This window comes from Ranitomeya variabilis, chromosome 2 (genome assembly GCF_051348905.1).
Source record: "Ranitomeya variabilis isolate aRanVar5 chromosome 2, aRanVar5.hap1, whole genome shotgun sequence".
NCBI classification, from domain to species: domain Eukaryota; kingdom Metazoa; phylum Chordata; class Amphibia; order Anura; family Dendrobatidae; genus Ranitomeya; species Ranitomeya variabilis.
In genome coordinates this window covers 38,379,469-38,406,477 of record NC_135233.1, presented here as the reverse complement: position 1 = coordinate 38,406,477, position 27,009 = coordinate 38,379,469, and the positions used below count along the sequence as shown (strand labels likewise).

At 41.1% G+C, this 27,009-nt stretch overlaps 1 protein-coding gene across 1 annotated transcript in view; it reads left to right on the top strand.

Moving 5' to 3' along the window:
• PROX1 (prospero homeobox 1) overlaps positions 1-27,009 on the top strand; it is a 100,554-nt gene that overhangs the window by 21,796 nt on the left and 51,749 nt on the right. The window contains exon 3 of the mRNA XM_077282283.1: positions 11,256-11,363. Coding sequence (XP_077138398.1) covers positions 11,256-11,363 — 108 coding nt within the window. The remainder of the gene's footprint in view (positions 1-11,255; positions 11,364-27,009) is intronic.

The following is a 27,009-nucleotide window of genomic DNA, read 5'->3' as shown; positions in this document are numbered from 1 at the left end:
TTGTACAATATGCAATTTAATTTTATAAAACAAAAGAAGAAATTATTCCAGTAGATAATTATAATGTGTTAAGGACAACAAACAAAGGAAGGTAGAAAGTAGGGGTGATGAAAATACAAGAAGAATAAGGATAGGGAGGGGATTCATACTGAGGTCTACAGTGAGTCTAGGTTACAAGTTCTATAGGAGGGATATCGCTCCAACAATTCATATCTCAGCCTGAATAGATGATTTTTTGTTTTACTGAGAGGGTTTCACTCGTAACATTTAGCAATATTTGGTAAGTATTAGTGATGGAAATGGAGAGTTCACCGTGAGAGATATGTTGTAAGAGATTAAGTTGGTTCTGCAAGAGACGCCAAAGGGACACTCCATTTTAATGGGGATAAAAGGGTTGACGTTTGGCCGCCCACGATCAATAACAAGGGGTAGATGATAACTTGTTTTCGCCGGACAACCCCTTTAATGTTCTTTTGGCCACTTTATCTGCACTGGTTGTGGCTAAAATTGGCTGATGATGTCAATCAAGCCAAGAATGGGCAGATGTTCGGGAGAGAGAAACCCCAGTGACTCTATAACCAGTAGCGAGCGAGGAACCCCAGTGACTCTATAAACCAGTAGCGAGAGAGGAACCCCAGTGAATTTTTAACCAATAGCGAGATAGGAACCCCAGTAACGCTATAATCCAGTAGCGAGAGATGAACCCCAGTGACTCTATAAACCAGTAGTGAGAGATGAACCCCAGTGACTCTATAACCAGTAGCGAGAGAGGAACCCCAGTGATTCTATAACCAGTAGCGAGAGAGGAACCCCAGTGACTCTATAAACCAGTAGCGAGAGAGGAACCCCAGTGACTCTATAACCAGTAGCAAGCGAGGAACCCCAGTGACTCTATAAACCTATAGCAAGAGATGAACCTCAGTGACTCTATAAACCAGTAGCGAGAGATGAACCCCAGTTACTCTATAAACCAGTAGCGAGAGATGAACCCCAGTGACTCTATAACCAGTAGCAAGCGAGGAACCCCAGTGACTCTATAAACCAGTAGCGAGAGAGGAACCCCAATGACTCTATAAACCAGTAGTGAGAGATGAACCCTAGTGACTCTATTACCAGTAGCGAGAGATGAACTCCAGTGACTCTATAACCAGTAGCGAAAGAGAAACCCTAGTGACTCTATAAACCAGTAGCGAGAGAGGAACCCAAGTGACTCTATAAACCAGTAGCGAGAGAGGAACCCAAGTGACTATAAACCAATAGCAAGAAGAGATGAACCCCAGTGACTCTATAACCAGTAGCGAGAGAGGAACACCAGTGTCCCTATAAACCAGTAAAGAGAAAGGAACACCAGTGACTCTATAACCAGAAGCGAGAGAGGAACCCCAGTGACTCTATAAATAGTAGCGAGAGAGGAACCCCAGTGACTCTATAAACCAGTAGCGAGAGATGAACCCCAGTGACTCTATAACCAGTAGCAAGAGATGAACCCCAGTGACTCTAAAACCAGTAGTGAGAGATGAACCCAAGTGACTCTATAAACCAGTAGCGAGAGAGGAACCCCAGTGACTCCATAAACCAGTAGCAAGAGATGAACCCCAGTGACTCTATAACAAGTAGCAAGAGAGGAACCCCAGTGACTCTATAAACCAGTAGCGAGAGATGAACCCCAGTGACTCTATAACCAGTAGCGAGAGAGGAACCCCAGTGACTCTATAACAAGTAGCAAGAGAGGAACCCCAGTTACTCTATAAACCAGTAGCGAGAGATGAACCCCAGTGACTCTATAACCAGTAGCGAGAGAGGAACCCCAGTGACTCTATAAACCAGTAATGAGAGATGAACCCCAGTGACTCTATAAACCAGTTTCTGTTGTTTAGTGGAATAAAAGTTACTGACAGGTTTTCTATATGACACAATGTCTGTAGAATGACTTCTGTGCAGAATTTGCCTTTTTTTCAAGGAGAATCTGTCTAACGCCTGATACAAATGGGTGCTATAAGTGAGCGGCCCGGTGCTCTGTCGGTGCTCTGTCGGTGCTCTGTGGCAGGAGCCTTGCCAGCCCTTTGACAGCTTTCTTATCTGAATAGGAGACGTGTTTCACCTGCGCAGATGTCCCTTCTGCACACACTACTTCAGTTGTGCTTCAGTCTGGTAAATGCAAATGTCAGGGATACGACAGGAGCTGTTTTTCTTAAGATGCAAAAAAGATGCCTGACAAGGAAATCAGTGATGGTAAAAGGGCGTCAGGCTGCTGCTTAGTTTTTTGCATTTGAATAAAACTTAATATTTGATTAAACATATTCATTTGCAAAGATACCCAGCGCATTCATAACCTGGGGCAGCCCTACAGGTGCAGATTAGCCAACCCTAATGTGGGCAGCACAAAGGACTTAGCACACAATGTCATTAGTACAAACAATGAGTGCGAGGGTGACATCTGAAGGCTCACGTTAACTCCTTCAGGTACTCGTCATAAACTGCAGAAATCGCTTAGACTTTATTAAATCATTTTGGCAGCAGACGTTTTTGATACCTAATGCATAGGATTAGCTTTGTTGATTTATGATTTGTGGCGACATCAAAACCGTTGAACGTATAAATCACATGAGCCTCATATTTTGCGGGTGCACTTGGTCAGGGCATATTCCTTTTGTAGTGTGACAATGTATTCACACTGATCAATTGCCTGGTTTTGAGAACCATGTTTTTAAAAAGGACTGTCTCTTGCCATAGATATATATATATATATATATATATATATATATATATATATATATACAGTATATATATATATATATATATATATATATATATATATATATATAATAAATGCTGCTGTTCTCTTGACCCCGGCGATGTTTAACGTTTCCTCCTCTCCGTTCATGAGATATGGCCTCCCTTTACGTTATATAAATCTAACCTCATTAGCCAACTGGGTGTGGTCACTTGAGAATACGCACACAAAGAATAGTTGATAAACATGCCCAATTGACTAGCAAGACTAGATATATAGACAGATAGAAAAGGGGCATTTCTCTAGAATGGGGAGGAGCAGGAAGATACAAAAGACAACATCGAGAACAGCCGGATTCACACTAGGCAAAATGATTACATGTTTATCTGAAGCGACAGGTCCTCTTTAAATGTTTTGAATGTCCAAACAATAGAATAATATTACAACCTTACACTTCCTCATATTGTCTTAGGTTAGGTTCACGCCATGTTTGGGAGCTCCTTTTAGAAATGCCTCCCAGTCCTCACACATACACCTATTGTGCCCATTTACTATGATGAGATAGACTACAGACTGTCCTCTCGGCATAGTTTTGGTCGATATTCATCAGTATAGCCCCTCTAAAGCGAATCATTACACCTCAATGGTAAAAGCTTCTATATTTATAATGGGTGTCAGTGGGCCCCCTGAGCTGAGCTTTGTGTAATCCAGGACAGGTTTTCAAGATCTTCTGTCAAATTTGGCATAAAAGAAACAAATAGCTCGCTGCATTGAAACATTAGAAGTCGCTGTGGTGAAGCTGCTCACCTGAATAGTCAACGCTGGCCGGCTCTCATATTAGCTTCATTGTCATCCCACAGGCCAGATACCTCATCACAAGCCACCTCCATTTGGCACATGCAGAGCTCCACCCCCATCACAGTGGAGCATGTAGAGCACCCCCCATCACAGTGGAGCATGCAGAGCACCCCCATCGCAGTGGAGCATGCAGAGCACCACCCATCACAGTGGAGCATGTAGAACACCACCCATCACAGCGGAGCATGCATAACACCCCCATCACGGTGGAGCATGCAGAGCACCCCCATCACAGTGGAGCATGCAGAGCACCCCCATCGCAGTGGAGCATGCAGAGCACCACCCATCACAGTGGAGCATGTAGAACACCAACCATCACAGCGGAGCATGCATAACACCCCCATCACGGTGGAGCATGTAGAACACCACCCATCACAGCGGAGCATGCAGAACACCCCCATCACAGTAGAGCATGCAGAGAACCCCCCATCACAGTGAAGCATGCAGAGCACCACCCATCACAGTGGAGCATGCAGAGCGCCCCCATCATGGTGGAGCATGCAGAACACCCCCCATCACAGTGGAGCATGCAGAGCGCCCCCATCACGGTGGAGCATGCAGAGCTCCCCCCATCACAGTGGAGCATGCAGAGCACCGCCCATCACGGTGCAGCATGCAGAGCGCCCCCATCACGGTGGAGCATGCAGAGCTCCCCCCATCACAGTGGAGCATGCAGAGCACCGCCCATCACGGTGCAGCATGCAGAGCACCCCCCATCACGGTGGAGCATGCAGAGCACCACCCATCATGGTGGAGCATGCAGAGCACTGCCCATCACGGTGGAGCATGCAGAGCACCCCCCATCACGGTGGAGCATGCAGATTACCACCCATCAAGGTGGAGCATGCAGAGCACCCCCCATCACGGTGCAGCATGCAGAGCACCACCCATCATGGTGGAGCATGCAGAGCACCGCCCATCACGGTGGAGCATGCAGAGCACCACCGATCAAGGTGGAGCATGCAGAGCACCACCCATCATGGTGGAGCATGCAGAGCACTGCCCATCACAGTGGAGCACACAGAGCACCCCCTTCACAGTGGAGCATGCAGAGCACCCCCATCACGGTGGAGCATGCAGAGCACCACCCATCACGGTGGAGCATGCAGAGCACCGCCCATCACGGTGGAGCATGCAGAGCACCGCCCATCAAAGTGGAACATGCAGAGCACAACCCATCACGGTGGAGCGTGTAGAGTACCGCCCTTCACGGTAGAGCATGCAGAGCACCGCTATCATGGTGCATCATGCAGAGCACCACCCATCACAGTGAAGCATGGAGGAAACACCCCATCACAGTGGAGCATGCAGAGCACAATCCATCATGGTCACTGTGGAGCATGCAGAACACACCTCATCCTTGTCATGGTGATCCACCGTGATCAAGGGTGCTTCTGCTCAGTTTGTGTCCCATGTGGACTAACTCTGAAACTAGTTATCAACATTTATATCACACCAGTATTCATTAAAGAAGCCCTCCTCCTCCTCCCACCAAAGTTTTTATCCTCTTAATATATGGCAATCATAATTATATAGCACTGTGTACTTGTTTTCTCTGCTCTATGTAGAAACAGGAAATCTCTTGTCCCTGCATTTATCATCTCCCCTCTTCAACTCCTGACCCAGCTGATCCCTCCTCCCCCAGCCAGGGACTTTTGCAGTGACTGATGACTCAGACAGGGAAAATTGACCTCCTGTTTCTACATAGAGCTAAGAAAGATTCAGTCAGTTTTTAATCACATGATGTCTTAGATCTAAGGGGAAGAGAATTATCTGGGTAGAAAGGAAAAATGAGCAATTGTAAGTGCACAGTGCTGTATAATAGGATGATTGCAATATATTAAGAAGATAAAAATGTTGATGGAAGGAGGAGGAGGAGGAGTGTTTTTTTTCTTAAGGGTGCTCCTAGAAGCTGCATCTATCTGCTTACATCCGGAGATCCGCTCAGATTGTTTTCAGACTCTTCGGCATGGTGGTGGCAGAGCTTCTGAGGTCAGACGCAGCATGGGGTATGGCCCTGCACACGTAGTGGATCTGGTGTAGATTTTCTGCAGCATTTACATGTTGACTTTGTGGATTTCACCCCAAACTGTGCAAAAGGCAAATGAATTCCACACGAAGACCCGACACGCTACAGATATCAAATTTTGCTACACGTCAATTTACATGTGAAAAAATGTAGATGAGATTTTTAAAATCTGATTGACTTAAATCTGCCTGGAAAATCTGGCCCCAATATACACTCTGTACATTTTTAGCCCCTCGGGGGCTTGTTTTGCACATTTTTTTTCATCCAGTTTTTGAGGCAGAAAACAAAACAACGTTTTACAGTAAAGGCAAATGAATGAGATTTCTAAACTCTCACCCGGTGCCTTCCCATGCGTTTAATTGTTTTTTTTTATGTGCTCGGCGTGAACGTACTCTTAAAGTTTTGATTATACACTCAGACTTTGGGAGTTCAGTCGGTAACTCTTAGGCCAGGTTCACATTGCGCTAAAGCATAGCGTTGACGGGCTGCGTTAATGCTATAGTATACACGCCATCGTGTTATGCTATACTGCTAGCGTAGATGATTCATCTGTGCCAGCGGTGATGGAGCCTCAGACGCTGCAGCCCGCGTCCAAGGCTCCGTCGCTGAATGACGGCACATCGCTAGCGCATGCGTTGGCGATGCGCCTGATAATAGGGGTTAATGGCAGCGTTAACGGACTGCTTTACACCGGGTTATGCCGCGGTGTAACGCAGTCCGTCTAACGCAATGTGAACCCAGCCTTAGGTTGACCCTCTAATGTCTCCCCAGAAGTTTTCCTGGGTGTGTGGCCGGTCCTGGGTTATATGAGTCCAGCCTGGCACACCCTGCCTAGTATACACAAATAATAGCCACTAGTATTTACAATGAAGTCTCGCATCCTCCAGGCGTCCACCGGCAGATAAAGAACCAGCATCTGCCCCTCCGCTGCCTGCCATGTCCTCCGCACACGCCCAGCGTCTTCCATCCACCTTTGTGTTGCTGTTGTTTAGTTAGGGCTATATTGTCCTTAGTAAACACACAACACAAGACTCGGGCTGTTTGAACACTGCTTTAGGTTCAGCTGCAGTACACCGTTCCTCTGATCTTTTATGTTCCTGAGCAGATGTCTTTCATTAATTTATGGATTTATCATCTTTTGCTGTGTTTTTTTTTTTTTTACACCTGGCAGCTGGCTCAAGTTTCAGCAGTTATTGTCTATTTTGCATTGCACATAGAATTGAATATCATCTGTCTTCACAAAGCTAAGGCTCCGAGAACCGAGGCAGGCTGCGTGAACTTCTGGGCTGGAGATTGTTTGAACATCTATCTAGCGCACTTACCTCCTCCCACCCATCCACCCCCCAACTCCTTAATATTTATTTGTGCTCATTTTCTTTCCTGGCCTTGAATGGGGCTTAGCTCGTGTTCGGTACAGCTGTATGTTTACCGAATCTATTCCATCATGACTCATTGTGCGTGTGGAAGTATCCTGGAAACAGCCAGGGCTTTCTTGGAAGAACAGTTGGGTTTTTCAGCGCACTCACTTAAAAGGAAAGCTCACCAATTGGTCACTGGCACAATATTTGCTAAACAGCGTCTTGCTCCGTAAGAAGGCGTCATGCTAGGTTTTATTGGCAAACCGCTAGGAAAACACCAGAAGTGCGCCAAAGGAAGCGCCCGCAAACGCGAGAAACATAACGCCACATGTAACAAGCTTATACAAAACAAACCGCTGTGGATCAGGGCTTTTTTTTTCTTAGCAGAAAACCAACATTTTTTTCCTGCACCTTGCAATGAAAGTATTCTTATTATCATCTTATTATCTTATTATTATCTTATTATATATATATATATATATATATATATATATATATATATAAATCAATACATTTATATATATATATATATATATATATATATATATATATATATATATATATATAACGATTTACATAATTTATGTGCTGAGAATATTTGTGCGTGATTCTGCTTTTATATGATCCTACAGTATATCTTTTTTTCTGTTTTTGAGTCTTCAGAATGTGTTTTTGGAAGAGAAGCCATACATGTATGATACTTTATTAGAAAAACAGTATAGATAATCAGATGGATAAATAGTTATCGAGTAGACAGATCATAGATAGATCTATGGATAGCTAGAAGAAGCAAAAAAAATAGAAGAAGCAACACAAAAATAGGGCAAATTATAGGACTTTAGTGGCCCATGTGGCGACATTTCAGTTCAGTGTGAACCTTTCCTAAACCTCGTTATGAGTCAAAATGTCGCCACATGGACCATTAGAGCCCTATAATTTTCACTATTTTTTGAATTCTTCTTCCATATTTTTGGTTTTACTAATCAGGTTAGGCCTATGCCTGGAAACCTTATACCACCATTTACTGCTCTTTTTCATTTTTCTGGATGAATAGATAGATAGATAGATAGATAGATAGATAGATAGATAGATAGATAGATAGATAGATAGATAATAGATAGATAGATAGATAGATAATAGATAGATAGATAGATAGATAGATAGATAGATAGATAGATAGATAGATATAGATATGATATAGATAGTAGATAGATAGAATGTAAATATAAGAAAGGGATGGATATGGTATACATAAGTAAATCTATATGATAGAAGTATTTATGAAATATGCTGTAGATACAATAGATACAAAGCTATCTAGAGAGATAGATATTGTCCGCAGTTTTGTTTTCTTCTATTATACACTGAGGTTTGTATTATTAAGCCGCACACAAGAGACTCTGTAATAACACAGGGGTCTATATAAAGCACAAGTGAATAATGATGAATAATTGAAGCTTCTGATAAAACCTTCTCCGACGTGTTGGACGATAACAGAATCGTTTTCTCATCCCATTTCACAGCACATTGAAACATGCAAACACCAAGACGTAATTCATCCCGAAGTTTTGACTTTCCTGAAAGTCTTATCTGCGAGCAGTAGGTGACAGCTTGCTGCAGTTATTTCATTTATGCATTCTGACAGATGGCACTGGAGAGTATAATGCACTTTTAGACTTCTCTATCAGTCTAATGGAGGTAACGGAAGGTTCGCTCAATTCTTCTCTTGGCACAAGAAGTATGTCAGCGAAATTACCTTCCTTTGTAATGATTAAACCTTTGAGGCAAAACTGCTTAAAGTTTATTTTAGGAGCTGTATTTGTAGATCGATGGATTAGATATTGAAGTATTAAAAAGATGCTAAAATACATCATATAGATAAATATAGATAGAAATAAATAGATATCAAATAGATTTATCCATAGATCTCAGATCTAGCAAAATAGACAGATACATATAGATATAAAATAGACTTATAGATACATTTGAGACAGATATTAAAAAGATAATTAAATGCATAATAGAGATAGAGAGATAAGTAATAGATAGATGTGAAACAAATTTATAGATAAATAGATATAAAGAAATCATTAACATAACCTCTGATGGATGCCAGACGTCACACACATGATTCTGTTGTAGAAAAAATAAACAAACTGCATGAAAATATATATATGTTCTGTGCAATATATATCTTTTCCCGGATGCCACTGTATGGAGTAGGGCGGTACTTCATATATATATATATATATATATATATATATATATATATATATATACCTACAGACACACACCGGAGCGGCCTCCGCAGGTTAATTGCGGTCTCTGGATGCAGTAAAGAGCATGTTGTTATATTTATTGTCTCATGTAGATGACATTATTATTATCTCTGTGATCCGATGTTCATTATAAGCCTCCGATCTGCAGAATAATACAGAAATGTGAACAGCTTTACTTTCTGCACGGAGTTATACAGTAAGTTCAGTATCTAAATCTAAAGGCTTCTTCTTTCAAGTCCTTAAAAAGCAAACCAGGGAGCACGTTGGGGAAGAAGACTTAATTGACCTTGGGGGGGCCGCATTGATTTTCTCCACATGCATCTTCATTTCTGATAAATTATAAAGCCATTAATTTGCAGAGGAAATGGCAGGCCCAGCCTGCGGCACAGATGTGTCCTAAGCAGACAGGCTTACAACGCTCAAAATAATGCCAAAAAGTGCTAGAGGAAAATTAGTAGGCCTAAAGTGTTATGGTTAGCCCTCCGTCCTCCGGGAACTGTTTTGGTTGCTTTCATGTGCCAATTATATAGATTGTAAGGTTTATAAACTGTTAAGCAGGTGGCCACTTACTATGTATATGGATACAGGAGGTACAGAAAGATAAGAGATAGATCTATGTATATCTAGATAGATAGATAATAATAGATATATGGTAGATAGATAATAGATTGATAGATAGATAGATAGATAGATAGATAGATAAGAGATAGATATATGGAAGATTGATAGATAATAGATAGATAGATAGATAGATAGATAGATAGATAGATAGATAGATAGATAGATAGATAGATAGATAATAGATAGATAGATGATAGATAGATAGATAGATAGATAGATAATAGATTGATAGATAGATAGATAGATAGATAGATAGATAGATAGATAGATAAGAGATAGATATATGGAAGATTGATAGATAATAGATAGATAGATAGATAATAGATAGATAGATTATAGATAGATAGATAGATAGATAGATAGATAGACAGATAATTGATAGATAATAGATTGATAGATAATAGATAGATAAAAGATAAATAGATAAGAGATAGATCTATGTATATCTAGATAGATAATAATATTAATAGATAGATATATGGTAGATTGATAGATAATAGATAGATAGATAGATAGATAGATAGATAGATAGATAGATAATAGATAGATAATAGATTGATAGATTAATAGATAGATAGATAGATAGATAGATAGATAGATAGATAGATAGATACTGATAGATAGAAGTAGAAAAGAAACAGGCAGCACTCCTAACAGGCTTCAGTGCAGAAAAATGGACTATAATGGCCTATATTAGCTGTAACAGCTTTACAGTTCCGCAGAGCCTTTGTCAAGCCTAGATTGATAAATATGAAAGTAGATAGATACAGTATAAGAGAAAATGCTGGATTCTACATGCCATTCAAGTTTTTAGGTTTTTGGCCAGGGAGACGCATGTGTGATAAAAATGGTTAGGGTTCCATCAAAGAAACAAACTCCTTGTCGTGGCTGGTGGGCACACACGACTTTTCAATTAAGTACCTTCATCTTATAAGTATAGTCTACATTGCTGTATGATAGATAGATATGAGATAGATACATAGATAGATGGATAGATAGATAGACGGATAGATAGATAGACTGATGGACTTCATATAGCCAGTGTTTTTGGATAAGTCTCGGCACACAATGGCTGCTGCGCTCTTCGCTATGTGTTATAATGCGGTCACTGCAGCTTACACTTGTCCACATTTGCTTCATTCTGTAAGAATTGCTGGTCAGATAGATAAATGTAACGTTACACAAATGTATGTTTTGAGTAAGACTTTTCTTTTTAGGAAACAATATGTAATAGTTGGACGATAGCTTTTGTCTATGACCCTTCTTCATGTAATCATGGCCCTTGGCGATGAGACTGTTGTCACCGTTCTGTATAATGTTGTCTGTTGTTCTTTGCTCCTTTCTCCGAGTCTTTTCCTTGACTAGCACAATTCTACATGCAGGAAGGCCTGTCTCCAAATCACTTGAAAAAAGCCAAACTCATGTTTTTTTACACCCGGTATCCAAGCTCCAACATGCTGAAAACCTACTTCTCCGACGTGAAGGTAAGTCCGGTGATGAGCCCATGCTCTATGTCTCTCCGCCAGGGGAACATGCTCAAGGGCAGATGTGGGGCTCTTTATATAAGTTATGAAATGATAAAATATATTGTAATTGGAGAGATTTGGTTACGGCCTCCGGAATTTAGGGCAAGAAGTTATTATCTTTTAATACTGTTTTAACACTGAATTCTGGTTGGCGCCAATATGATTTTATACTAAACCCATTTGCAATCACTGAAGGCTTTTCAAAGCTTACAGGCCAAATCCACAATTGGTTAACATTTTGACCCAGATTTATAAAACGGTCCCGCATCTCTGTATTAATCCTGTGCTATCCCGAGGGGGCTCATTTATCATATTATGTATGACTCTTACTATCCGATCTGATATCTCACCATGTAGGTAAGTACATCAAATTCTGGACTGGAGAAAATTGCGGAGGATGTGGAAATGATAAGACTAATATTGACATACATTGCAAGTTTATATTCCACAGGGGTGGACACAATGCCCGAGAGAGTGAAAGACAATTAGACTTGACTTTTGGAGCCAGATTGGTCCTTTTTTTTTAGTAGCATTAAGAAATTTTCATAAATCCAAATGACTTCTGGGATAAGTCCAAAAATTAAAGTCCAAAAATTATCACTTTTGCCTATGGGTTTTGTTTGGTCACAAAAAATACAACATCGGATTGATCCAAACATAAGATAATTCAAAATTTGGTGTCCACTTACGACCACAGTCAGGTTTTCTTATATCATAAGATAAATGTCTCCATTTAAACCACCAGCGTCCAATCTTCCATAATACACAGCTTCCAGGTGATTACTTGTCCGGTGCTACTTCTAGATAAAACCTTAGTGTAAAATACTATAGGTCCAATGGATTTTACTCGTGTAGCTTTAAAAAAATGTTAAAATCCATAAAACAGCCCAACTCAGGGTTTCACCTTTTCGGCTTTGTCCAGGGCTTGTGACGTCTGTACTCAGTATTGCAGCTAAGTCTCATTTAATGATGATCTGTCACCTGATCTTATAATATGCATATGTTATTATGTAGATTTCTTAGGCTTGATGAGGCTGGTGTGTTACTGCTGCTACCTGTCTGGAGTCCTCAGCGCCTCTTCTGATTTGTAGGCCCGGCTTGAGGCACGACATCATACGTGCTAATTAAAAGAGAAGCAGAGGATTCTGGCAGGGAAGAGGTGGTTCTCAGAGCGGAATACCGACCTGGCCGCTAGACCAAGGTCCTGAGAATCGATTGGCTCAGCTCTAATATTTATACTAAGTACACCAGCCTCACCAGGTCCAAGAGATCTGTTTATTAACATATGCGGTTTATATTATGAAAATCAACAAGAATGGTGCTGTTTTTGGAATAGTATAATTATTTTTCCCTTTATAAGAAATCAGTAAGACAATTGTGTGGTTGCCGGTCACCTACGCAGCTTCTTTCTTTATGGCAATGGATAGCATAGCTTGGGATCTGTCAAAGGTAATATATTACTTTATTTCATCAGCATAAAGCAAGCTGAGTAGCGAGTGGGAGAGTAAAATTTGGAGCCAATACCAATAGTTCACGGGTGCAGACCCAGGGTTGGGAAAGTTGTGATAAACCCTGCATGTAGGCTCACAAGTGTGTTAGTGCCTTTTTATTTTGTTGTTTGTTTTTTTTTTGCAGCCAGATGTTACTGTGTTTCTATTCCATTAACAATACTTGTAAAAAAAACATTATAAACATAAGTGATTACTTTAAGGTTAGAACATAATAGCGATATTATTATTATTAACAATAATAATAATAATAATAATAATAATAAGTAGACATTGCAACAAATACACCCATATATTTTACTTTGATTTATTTTTAATTACTTTTTTTTTTTTTTAAGTATTTACGCATATTTTTTATTTTGATTTCTTTTTAATTAATTTTTTTTCAAGCATTTAATACAGTCTCAGAAATAAAAAGTATGGTAATAATACACTTTTATTACTATTATTTTATTTTTATCTTTTGATGATTCCCAGTTTTGTTTTTTTTTGCCTCCCATTGAAAAGGATATTTAAATGAGTCATTAGTCAGAAAAAAAAAAAGTCATTAATGTTTCCAGCGAGTCGCCTCTTTCCCATCCGGCTTATACGTTGTTATGGCATATGCTTTTGAGCCGAGCGCACTTCCATCTTCCAAGTATCAAAAAAGACATTGTTAGCATTGTAAGTGATAATCATGTGATAAAATCCGAGGGCGGCCGGCACAGATTACAGCGTGAACGTTCGTCTAATTGTCTCGTCTGCGCTGCTTTCCCATACTTCTGCTTACATAAGCAAACTGCTGCATGTCACTCTCCTTTTCTACGTTGACATCCCCCCCTGCACTTGATGCGAGGGGGGGAAAAAAACAAAAAAAAAACAAAAACAAAAGTGTTGATTGTCTCTTATTTACGACTTAATTTGTTGTTGATGTCGTCTACGCAGAAGCATAAGGAAGATGAACAAAGTGACAGATTCAGGACACATTATTCAAATGAGGCGATGACTCCCAGCTGCCTCCATCTACAGAATATCAGACCCGCCTATTTACGTCTTATTAAGTCTTAACACCAGTCATTATTTCTTCACGTTGACTTGATTTCCTGTTAATAAGTTGTAGGGGGGGAAACATTGAGCTTCTGTTAAATTTGTTCCATAGATTCACACGGTGTCATTATCAAAATAAGGCAAAAGGCTCTGAATTATGTCCAACGCCTAGAGGAACACTAGGGTCAACCGAGCCTACAGTGCGGAGCCTTGGCAGATTACACACTTGTATCTTGGAGCAAAATCTTCTCCAAAATCCAAATGAAAAACTGCTTCAAAAATTTTAGGCGAAATTCAGCTCCCGAAAACACATAAAAAACTGCTTCAAATATTATTCTTTCAGTGGGAAAACACAAGATAGTACATAAAGTATTATCTTTTTCAACGTGGAAGTAGAAGCAAAATGTTAATTCTTGGGACATTACTGCTTGAATAAAATGCTCACAGAGGGGTTTTTTAGAAGGTTTTGGAGCCAAATCTGATGTTCAAACTCTAAATCCTCCTTAAAAACTCAAAACTCCTCAAAAAGTTCTGCTCAGTGGCTATGTGCACACAACAGCTTTTTCAGACGAATACCGCCACGGAAACCGCCTGAAAACCTATACTAAAAGTGTCAAAAGAATTAACATGTTCAGGCTTTTGATTGTCTTTTAACCACTTCAGATTTCTAAAAATGCCTTTAAAAGTATATCCGTTCTTCTGGCGTTTTCCGATCTGAAGATTCTCTGTACTTTACGATACGAGTCAATGGGAAAGCTCAAAAGATGGCCGAAGCATTTTGCCATTGTTTTTGCTTTAAAAAAAAAAAACCCTGGCTATTTTCTTCTTTAGTGGAGTATGAAAAAAACGCCTGAAAAATGACAGTAAAAAAAATTTCACAAAAAGTCATAGAGAAGCCCTCCGGAAAAAAAACGTCGGCAGCCAAAACCATAAGAAGTAAATGACACAAAAGACGCTTCTGGAAAAAAAAACTCCAGAGTTTCCAGAAGTGTCTTCAGCTGGAAAACCTAGTTGGGTTTGCCAGTGTTTAAAAATCGCTGTGTGTACCTCAATGGTATGTTCACATTAAGTTTTTTGAAAGCGGTAAAAGTCTGATGAGTTTTTCAAGAGGAATCTAGTTCAGGAAATGTTGAGTTGTTTTAACTGTTTTGGGAAGGTTTTTGAATAATTTTCATGTGGATTTTGAAGCAGATCCGCTTCAAATTCTTTCTAGGAAAAAAAATGTTTGAACATAGCCTAAGTCCGACTACTAACAATTCTGGAAAAAGTTCCCCATACACAAAAATCGCATAAAAAAAAAACACTGCAAAAAAAAAAAAAAGCTCCCAAAACCTTATTTGGGGAAAGAGGCTCAAACTAGAAAATTGAGTATCTAATTAGAGAGTAAAATACTAAAGAACAAAAGGACTATATGCATAGAGATATATCCTCAAATTATAGGATGGTTGATAGAAAATGAGTTGAGCTTAAGGGTTGATTCACACATTACAGTCGTGAAGCAGTTTTGGGGGTTTTGTTGCAGTTTCCAAAAAAATTGAGGGACAAAAACATGCATGTGTCCAAGGTGTGTGAAGATAACTTTTCTTCTTTAAATCTAAGGAGTACCTTATCACATAATTTCTACACAGCCTTACGATAAACAGGTAGATAGATATTAAATACTCAGATATCACGTATTTACAAGGTAATAATAATTTATTTGCCGCTTTTCACAATATTGTTGCTGTTTCCCCTCCACACATCCCAGGTATATGGTACTGGGGAGTTTCAGCAAGAGCGGGTCAGTATTTAATTTCAGAATGGTCATGTGCAGGGTTTTAGTAAGGACATGCCAGTCGTTTCAGTATTTGCTTGTGAGAAATTTCAGCAGGGGCGTGTCAGTAGTTTCAGCAGGGGCGTGTCTGTAGTTTCAGCAGGGGCATGTCAGTAATTTCAGCAGGGGTATTGTCAGTAATTTCAGCCGAGGTGTGTCAGTAATTACCAGAAGGGTCGTGTCAGTAATTTCAGCAGGATTGTGTCAATAGCTTCAGCAGGGGCGTGTCAGTAATTTCAGCAGGGGCGTGTCAGTATATTCAGCAGGGGCGTGTCAGTATATTCAGCAGAGGCGTATCATTAGTTTCAGCAGAGGTGTATCATCGTATTAGTAGTTTCAGCAGAGGCATGTCAGCAATTTCACTGCGCATTTCCAAACACCAAAATCCACCTCCCTGACACGGGATTTTACTGCTGATATCCTGCTGACAGGCCCATGCTGAGAAAGTTCTGGACCTCGTAACTGGGAGATGTGAAACTGCAACCAGGTCGCAGCCAATAAATGACTTTAAGAAATTTACAAAAAATATATATAGTTAATTTGCATCTAAATGTTTGATCTCCGAAAACCCCTTTTACTCTTCTTGAGAGCTAAATCATGAGTATTAGATATACAGTACAGACCAAAAATGTAAAGATTTTTCTGTATTTTCATGACAATGAAAATTGTACATTCACACTGAAGGCATCAAAACTATGAATTAACACATGTGGAATTATATACTTAACAAAAAAGTGTGAAACAACTGAAAATATGTCTTATATTCTAGGTTCTTCAAAGTAGCCACCTTTTGCTTTGATGACTGCTTTGCACAATCTTGGCATTCTCTTGATGAGCTTCAAGAGGTAGTCATCGGAAATTGTCTTCCAACAATCTTGAAGGAGTTCCCAGAGATGCTTAGCACTTGTTGGCCCTTTTGCCTTCACTCTGCAGTCCAGCTCACCCCAAACCATCTCGATTGGGTTCAGGTCTGGTGACTGTGGAGGCCAGGTCATCTGGCGTAGCACCCCATCACTCTCCTTCTTGGTCAAATAGCCCTTACACAGCCTGGAGGTGTGTTTGGGGTCATTGTCCTGTTGAAAAATAAATGATGGTCCAACTAAATGCAAACCGGATGGAATAGCATGCCGCTGCAAGATGCTGTGGTAGCCATGCTGGTTAGTATGCCTTCAATTTTGTCACCAGCAAAGCACCCCCACACCATCACACCTCCTCCTCCATGCTTCACGGTGGGAACCAGGCATGTAGAGTCCATCCGTTCACCTTTTAGTCCATCCGTCCACCTTTTCCAACGGTGGTTGGAACCAAAGATCTCAAATTTGGACTCATCAGACCAAAGCACAGATTTCCACTGGTCTAATGTCCATTTCTTGTATTCCTTAGCCAAAACAAGTCTCTTCTGCTTGTTGCCTGTCCTTAGCAGTGGTTTCTTAGCAGCTATTTTACCATGAAAGCCTGCTACACAAAGTCTCCTCTTAACAGTTGTTGTGGAGATGTGTCTGCTGCTAGAACTCTGTGTGGCATTGACCTGGTCTTTAATCTGAGCTGCTGTTAACCTGCGATTTCTGAGGCTGGTGACTCGGATAAACTTATCCTCAGAAGCAGAGGTGACTCTTGGTCTTCCTTTCCTGGGGCGGTCCTCATGTGAGCCAGTTTCTTTGTAGCGCTTGATGGTTTTTGCAACTGCACTTGGGGACACTTTCAAAGTTTTCCCAATTTTTCAGACTGACTGACCTTCATTTCTTAAAGTAATGATGGCCACTCGTTTTTCTATACTTAGAATTTGTATTATGACAAGAAAAAAGCAGCTAACAGTCTATTCAGTAGGACTATCAGCTGTGTATCCACCAGACTACTGCTCAACACAACTGATGGTCCCAACCCCATTTATAAGGCAAGAAATCCCACTTAGTAAACCTGACAGGGCACACCTGTGAAGTGAAAACCATTGCCGGTGACTACCTCTTGAAGCTCATCAAGAGAATGCCAAGAGTGTGCAAAAGCAGTCATCAAAGCAAAAGGTGGCTACTTTGAAGAACCTAGAATATAAGACATAATTCAGTTGTTTCACACTTTTTGTTAAGTATATAATTCCACATGTGTTAATTCATAGTTTTGATGCCTTCAGTGTGAATGTACAATTTTCATAGTCATGAAAATACAGAAAAATCTTTAAATGAGAAGGTGTGTCCAAACGTTTGGTCTGTACTGTACATTATAAATCCATTTACATATCATCTTGTACAAATTCTAGGCTGTGATATTATTAGACTTCTTTACCAGGTCGTTACCACTGAGCCACATCAGTTTATCTGGTTGGTCCAGAGAACACGCGGCCAGGCTATGATAAAATTATATAAGGCACTTGTAACTTAAAGCAGATGTCTACTCTAAAAGCTTTATTAAGTTTGTATACAGCTTAGCAGATTTGATAGGGACATAGCCACCTGTCCTCCTTGTCAGCTGCAACCACTAATTTTATATTAGCACCAGGCTTTAGAAAAAGACGAACACTTCTTCATCGGAGCTGCGCACGTGGCCTTAATCATTAGAGGTCCTTGTGAGGAGCAGAAAAACCCTTAATCAAGTCGACCGTGCTCGCCTAACATATTACATAAGCAGAATCCTATCACCGGTCGGATTAGTTATTCTCAAGTTCCATCAGATTTGTATGTTTTTGGAAAGAAAACCCAATGATAAACTTATTAGAGGCTGTACGTTGGCTCATGGAGACCCTACAGATGGTAGCACTTTGTGTGCCACAGCATAATATTCTCCCTCGCAACCAATGCGACAAGGGGGACGTCATCAGAGGCATTGCATGTGACCCCATAGAAATTACTGAGGGTGTGCGCAGCTGGAATACAGTTGGGAGCATGAGTCCTTACTGTATGCAAGTTTATTAGAATATAGTATGTTGTACTGTAGGCAAGGAAATAACGATATGCTGTCAGATACTGGCATGTTATTAATATTCATAAGTTTACTGTGCAAGCTAGTAGATGGATTTATAGTAGTTGTTCCATTTTGGAAATTTATGGCATAAAAAATAGTCATAAGTGAAATGATTCGCAAAAACCTTGGTCCAATGGTCAGGTCAGAATTCCGTGGCCACTGGACAGAAGCCTTGCAAGCCGCCGTCGACATGACATCATTTGCAGTTCTACTTTTGATTAGTTGGCCTGACGTGATGCCATCATTGTGGCATGACGGTGTACCAGGCCGGCTAATCGAAACAGAAGCCATGGATGCCGGTAGGAGGGAGGCAACATGCAGCTCTCTCATCCAGAGGCCACGGAAAACTTACAAGGCAGATCCGTCTCAAGGATTTTGGTGATTGATCGGTTCTCCTTTTGACAAAAGTTATAACAGTAGTCTGGTGTCCAGACTTTTTTTTTGGTGCCTGATTACTTGTTTGTTTGGCTGTTTTCTTAAGCAAGAGTTCAATGTTTTCCATTTTTAACCTATTTAAGTATTTAAAACCATCGTACAACTTGACTTGAGTGTCCTTTTTCTTCTTTTTTTTCTATTAATGTTTGGTTAAAAATGATAAAAACTAAACCAGTGAGACTATATCCTCTTCTCCTGAATGAGTAGGTTGTCAACTATAAGCACTAAAGATATGATTCATTGGGCAGTTTTTATCAAATATCTGTCATGAAACTGCTTGAAATGACAAAAAATTGCATTGGAGGATATAATAATAATAATAATAATAAATATGTAAGACTCAGGGGGCAACAGGAAAAAAATAAAAGCAAAAACTGCCCACTTTAAAAAAAAAAAAAAGTTTAAAGGTTTTACATTTTTTTGAAAAGTGATGACCTGCAGTCCCAGAAACAGCCTGTGGAGAAGAATGGCGCTGTTTCTTTGGGGTGGAAAATAAAAAAAAAATATGTAAATTGCATGATTGTATACTGAAGCGTATAGTCCAAGGGAAAGATCGAGGAATGGCATTACGCTGCCAAGCTTCAGAGCCCAAATTACAGTTTTCTCTTTTCAAGTGGTTCCACCTGGAAGATAAGACACTTTAAAACGAATTTGCCCCAGACATCTCCGGGACTGACTCGCACAGTGTCCCCAGTGAGGCCATTTGGAGCGGGCTGTCGTGCCAAAGTGGTTTTATGCCTTGTGCTAAAAGAGACGCCTTTGTGAGAGGCAATGTCGGAGCCCAGATAACAGAATTGATTTCGCCCTAGTGTTTCATGAATTGTGCAGGTCTTTAGGGCACGCTGCTCTTTCCCTCATCTGATTCTGGCTGTAGGCTCTGCAGGTGTTTTATCACCTCAAGGGTCAAGACAGTGGAGAAAAGATTTAGAAAAGAAAGACTAATGTTGCCTTTTCTCCTCTTTCAAAACCAGGAGGGATTATAAAAGGGCGCTTGCTGTGAGTGATTATTCTACAGGGTCTGAATCGGTGGCGAACCAGGTGGGAAAATCACACACCAGATCCTTCTTCATATAAGAAGTCTGGACCACACCTAACATTTTCTGTTTTATCTCCCCACATTTGTTTAACTCTTTTTTTCTTTTTCTTTATTTTCTTTATATTTTTACTTTATTTTATTTAAATTTTAATTTATTTTATATTCATGTATTTATTTTTTAAATCCTACGTAGAAAGCTATGTGAATAAAAACCAAGAAAGTCATACTCGCGATATGAAACAATCGGGAAAAAAATTACTAATTTGCTGAGCTCGAATTTTGGATCAATTTATGTCAAAATGTATTGCCTATGTTAGAAAATGGGAGTGGCTTAGATAAAATAGGAGTGGCTTAAAGAAAACGGGAGGGGCTTAGAAGAAAAGTTGGGGTAGAGACTATATATATATATATTGGACTAAACTAAGCCAATCAAGAGGTGGCAAAGAATGAGAATATTTGATGAAGGCTGCAGTCCATTAGTAGCCGATGATTGGCTGCAGCGTTCAAGTGACATAAACAATATTGTGAATCTGTGTAAAACATCTGGAAAAGAAAAGTTGTTGAGGAAATGTCAAACAAGACTTAATAAGGAAAGACAACTTTAAAAAAAGGGCACAAATCTTATACTGAATAAGGGGCAAAAACTAAAACCACTAACAAAGAGCAAATTATGCTGGAAAAGGTTTAAGATAATTCGTTATTGTAGGAAAACTGCGATTAATGATAAAATATGTGCGGATGAGAAATGTGAGTGCATGTAGCCTGTACAGATGGACGCAGTGTCCCTATGGCTCTGTATAGACACACAGTGTACTGCCATATGGCATCTTCGGGAGGTTTCATATTCTCACCTAGACGTATTGCCTCCATCCTACGAGGTTTTTCAGAGGTGCTGTATGTGACCGTAGATTTTAAGGGCGACGTATTATTATTGTACAATGTGGTTGTGTAATACATCAGGTGAGGGCCGACTCCAGGCTTATGTGGACCTTTAGGCCACAGAGTCTCATTGGCCACCTATTCTTTTTGCGGGACGAGCAGTAGGTTTTATCATCACCATATTGGCGTCCGAACAATTTCCTAATTAATTTTTATTTTTGGGAAGCGAAGTGACTGAAAATCTGTTAGGACAATTCCGCACAAAGCGATATAAAATAGATTTTTATTTATTTTTATTGATTTTATTTATGTTTTGAGAAAAAGGGGGGAGGAGATCTAGTTTTGTATTTTTTTTATAATTTTTAAAAATATTTGACATTTATTATTGGTCTACTTAGGGGACTCGAACCTGCAGTCTATACAATTATACTGCAATACTATAATGTTGCATCATTTTGCAAAATTACCAATCTCGTATGATACTATGAATGGAGTACGATTTCTGTTGGTGTACACTAAGGCAGAATAGGCATCAAATTTATTACGTCGTCTTTGCCCCTTAATGAATTCGGCGCCTTTTACTCCAGCAAGACTTGCGTAGCGTGAGCTTGCACTATGCCAGTCTTGATAAATTCATCCCCATAGTTATAAAAGTATGGCACATGCAAGTGCTGTCAGTATGCTTCCCATGTGACATGATAATGCTATCAGCCCCCCGCAATCATATTCACCCCTTTCTTAATTTCCAACCTCTTAAATGCTGCGGTGACGATTGACAGTGGCATCTAAGAGGTTAGGTTGCTGTGGTTTTAGCAGTTAGACTCGGATGTCGGCTGTATAAGACTGCTCCATTTATTGAGTGCGCACATCCACAGTACATGTACAACGGATGTTGTTGGTTAAAACTTTGAGCAGAGTGGATCCCTGGGTTCTCAGATGGAGCAGGCATGCTGATAATGTTTGTTTCCCCACAGCCATAGTTAGAGACCATGGATTGTAGATCGGCTCTCTGCTACGGTAAAGGGTTTCTTTATGTCGCTCGCCATTGAAGGCTGTCCGCCTTGTAATCTGGTTTTATTTCGGAGTAGTTATTATCTTTTTGAGGTTGTACATTTCATGGAGTGATTGTTTATACATATTTTGACAAGTCTTTCAGTAGTGCCCCAGTGGGAATAGCTCGCTCCAGCCTCATTAGATTCTGATAGAAAGCCGACGAGGGGTCAAGCATAAAGAATCCCTTTATCCTGTATCGCACATCATCTCGCCCATTCTCTTAAACTTTCACTGCTCTCTTCAATTATACTGGGCTGCGAACTGTGCAGAACAGCGGGTGGAGTGAGCAGGTTATCCGTAGGCACCGCGCACCGGAGGTTTTTACCATGAGGGTCTTTCTTTTCATTCTTTTGAAGAGGAGATTCCAACCCTGATCTTGTTGATTGTTAACGCTTTGGCTCATTCTGTGCGCTGCATTGTCGCAGTTTGCTAATTTTTATGACCATTCATACCAGAAGATTATCATGTAAAAACACAAGACGTATATCGAGCAAAACTTTCCAATCGTGGTCCAGGGAAAATGTTAACAGGGATCATCAGGAATTCACACATTGATCAAACATTTTATGATGATCAGTGTTGATATCCTGAAAACAGACATCCACTAGTATTTAGCAGAAGTAAAGGAGCAACACCCAGCGATCTAAAAAGCTATCAAAATTGTGAAAAGACATACGATTATGCTACATATAGCACTCAGAACTCGCTATATTCCTGAAGGCTGTGAGAACAGTGTAGAGTCTGTGCTAGGCTTTGAGAACGGTGTAGTCTGTGCTAGGCTGTGAGAACAGTGTAGAGTCTGTGCTAGGCTTTGAGAACGGTGTAGTCTGTGCTAGGCTTTGAGAATGGTGTAGTCTGTGCTAGGCTTTGAGAATGGTGTAGTCTGTGCTAGGCTTTGAGAATGGTGTAGTCTGTGCTAGGCTTTGAGAATGGTGTAGTCTGTGCTAGGCTTTGAGAACGGTGTAGAGTCTGTGCTAAGCTGTGAGAACAGTGCAGCGTCTGTGCTAGGCTTTGAGAAAGGTGTAGAGTCTGTGCTAGGCTTTGAGAACGTGTAGAGTCTGTGCTAGGCTTTGAGAACGGTGCAGAGTCTGCGCTAGGCTGTGAGATCAGTGTAGAGTTTGTGCTAGGCTGTGAGAACAGTGTAGAGTCTGTGCTAGGCTGTGAGAATGGTGTAGAGTCTGTGCTAGGCTGTGAGAACAGTGTAGAGTCTGTGCTAGGCTTTGAGAACAGTGTAGAGTCTGTGCTAGGCTGTGAGAACTGTTATGACCCCAATGGCAGAGGGTCTCAGGAATAATGCTAAGTCAGTAAATACAGAAAACCAGCTCATAGGGCAGTGGTAACTGGGCTGACCATATAACTAATCCTAGCACCACAAATACCAGCAGCCGGGGAACGTTCCTACGTTGATCCTAGACGTCTCGCGCCAGCCGGAGAGCTAACTACCCCTAGAAGGGAAAAGAAAGACCTTTCTTGCCTCCAGAGGAAATACCCCAAAAAGTTGGATAGAAGCCCCCCACAGATAATAACGGTGAGGTAAGAGGAAAAGACAAACATAAGAATGAGCTAGGAATTTAGCAAAGAGAGGCCCACTAGCTAATAGCAGAATATAGAAAGATAACTTATATGGTCAGCAAAAAATCTTATCAAAAATATCCACACTGGAAATTCAAGAACCCCCGAACCGTCTAACGGCCCGGGGGGAGAACACCAGCCCCCTAGAGCTTCCAGCAAGGTCAGGAATCACATTTAGTACAAGCTGGACAAAAATGAAAGCAAACAAATAACCCAAAAAACAAAGAAGCAAGACTTAGCTTAATTTAGCACGAACCAGGACCAGCAAACAGGAGCAAACAGAATGTGTCTGATAACACCGATGCCAGGCACTGGACTAAGGTTCCAGGAGGTTTATATAGCAACACCCCTGAAGTAACGACCCAGCTGGGTACAAACAGAGGGAAGGAAATCCCAGAGTCATATCACTAGTAACCACTAGAGGGAGCCAAAAAAGTCAAATTCACAACAGAGAACAGTGTAGAGTCTGTGCTAGGCTGTGAGAACAGTGTAGAGACTGTGCTAGGCTGTGAGAACAGTGTAGAGACTGTGCTAGGCTGTGAGAACAGTGTAGAGTCTGCCCTAGGCTGTGAGATCAGTGTAGAGTCTGTGCTAGGCTGTGAGAACAGCTTAGAGTCTGCCCTAGGCTGTGAGAATAGTGTAGAGTCTGCGCTAGGCTGTGGGAACAGTGTATAGTCTGTTCTAGACTGTGACAACAGTGTAGAGTCTGTGCTAAGCTGTGAGAATGGTGTAGAGTGTGCGCTACGCTGTGAGAATGGTGTAGAGTCTGTGCTAGGCTGTGAGAATGGTGTAGAGTCTGCGCTAGGCAATGAGAATGGTGTAGAGTGTGCGCTAGGCTGTGAGAACAGTGTAGAGTCTGTGCTAGGCTATGAGAATGGTGTAGAGTCTGTGCTAGGCTGTGAGAATGGTGTAGCATCTGTGCTAGGCTGTAAAAACGGTGTGAAGTCTGTGCTAGGCTGTGAGAACGATGTAGAGTCTGTGTTAGGCTGTGAGAACGGTGTAGCGTCTGTGCTAGGCTGTAAAAACGGTGTGGAGTCTGTGCTAGGCTGTGAGAACAGTGTAGCGTCTGTGCTAGGCTGTGAAAACGGTGTGGAGTCTGTGCTAGGCTGTGAGAACAGTGTAGCGTCTGTGCTAGGCTGTGAAAACGATGTGGAGTCTGTGCTAGGCTGTGAGAACAGTGTAGCATCTGTGCTAGGCTGTGAAAACGGTGTGGAGTCTGTGCTAGGCTGTGAGAACAGTGTAGCATCTGTGCTAGGCTGTGAAAACGGTGTGGAGTCTGTGCTAGGCTGTGAGAACAGTGTAGCGTCTGTGCTAGGCTGTGAAAACGGTGTGGAGTCTGTGCTAGGCTGTGAGAACAGTGTAGCATCTGTGCTAGGCTGTGAAAACGGTGTGGAGTCTGTGCTAGGCTGTGAGAACAGTGTAGCATCTGTGCTAGGCTGTGAAAACGGTGTGGAGTCTGTGCTAGGCTGTGAGAACAGTGTAGCGTCTGTGCTAGGCTGTGAAAACGGTGTGGAGTCTGTGCTAGGCTGTGAGAACAGTGTAGCATCTGTGCTAGGCTGTGAGAACAGTGTAGAGTCCGTGCTAGGCTGTGAAAACGGTGTAGCGTCTGTGCTAGGCTGTGAAAACGGTGTGGAGTCTGTGCTAGGCTGTGAGAACGGTGTAGAGTCTGTGCTAGGCTGTGAGAATGGTGTAGAGTCTGTGCTAGGCTGTGAGAATGGTGTAGAGTCTGTGCTAGGCTGTGAGAATGGTGTAGAGTCTGTGCTATTTATGATTATGTTGGTTACTGTAGTAACAATAATATTAAAATGCAAAAAAAAAATGGTCTATAATGTACGGAGCTGGCAGATTAGAGAAGTAATGTGATGACGAGTTTTATTAAGGCTAGGAATAGCGTCTTCCGCTAGAATGGGCATATCACTTTTTTAACCACTTTAGGGTTTCCGAACGCTGAAGCTGTTAAATCATTGACATGTTGTTTTCAAATTGCTGTGCTTTATTATAATTTTACAGGGCACTTTTGCGGCACGTATTCTGGTGGACATAGTCTTACACTGCATTCCCACATAGCATCCACAGACCTCCCACAGCGATACCCGCTACTGCATTTACCCCTGTGGACCGCACATTTCTTTCGTAACTACATCTGCAGCTTGAAGTGACATGCTGTGGATATTAAATCTGCAGTTTCTGTCATTTTATGCTGCCGATATTTTTTTTGCAGCATGTGCATGAGAATTCTTAAAGGGCCTTTTCCAGCATATGTTCTCAGTTTGTAGTTTGTTTTTCTGAAGCAAACAACCTGCTCCTTACTCGTCCTCTACGGATCCAGCTCTGAGTCTCCTCCACTTCTCCTGGTGTCTGCTATTGTCTGCAGCGCTGACATCACATAAACACCACTGCTGACAATCAGTGAGCTTAGCGGCTCGTGCTGTCTACTCAGCATTGACGCTAAGCTCAGTTATTGGCTTTAGTGTTGTTGACTTGATGTCACCACCGTGCACAATAATAGACACCTGGAGCAGGAGGAGGCTCAATGCTGGGGAGAGGGAGAAAAAAACTGTTTAAAAAATAAAAATGGAGAGGATTTTCCTGAAAAGATCACACTACAGGAAATCCTCTGTGTTTTCACACCTTCAGGTCTCAGTTGAGCAGAGAGTGACTACGAAGAGCTTCTCCTGCTCTGGTGGACCCGCCATAAGAATACATGTAATGGCGGTGCTACTGGGAAAGTGATCACATCATCAAGAGACCTTTCTAACAAAAAGGCATTGTCCTTACTGAACAACCCCTTTAAAGAGCCATCTGCCCTCGTGTGTATACATTTTCACAGCTACGGGCCAAAATATTAAAATTGATCAGACTTTAATTTTATCGTAAATGAATTAATATGGAAAAAGGAAGATTGGAGGAAAAACTGCAGACATGACGTTCATGAGTGGTCTCCAACCTGTGGCTGCATTATGCTAAATATCCCTCCTGAGATCTACCATTTTCTTGCCACTAAATACTGTATCCTCTTGCGGATTTGTTTGGAATAATTAGGAAGTTTTCCTTACATGGAAGGTGCCTTGTCCCGTGGGAAACATTAATCAGCCACTGCGATTCTTCCGAGTAGAAACACGGGCTCTTTATAATTGTGATTCATTTTAACACTAGCGCATTAACGTACTACAGATGTCTTCGCTTGTCTTTTCGGGAACAATCGATCCTTCATTCCTCTCTTTCTGTGGAAGACAAAAGGGAGGATAACAAACAATTAGCAAAATGTTCCCTTCAATACAGAAATTACAGTCAAGATACTTCCGGCAGAAGTTCCTTTGTTTTAGC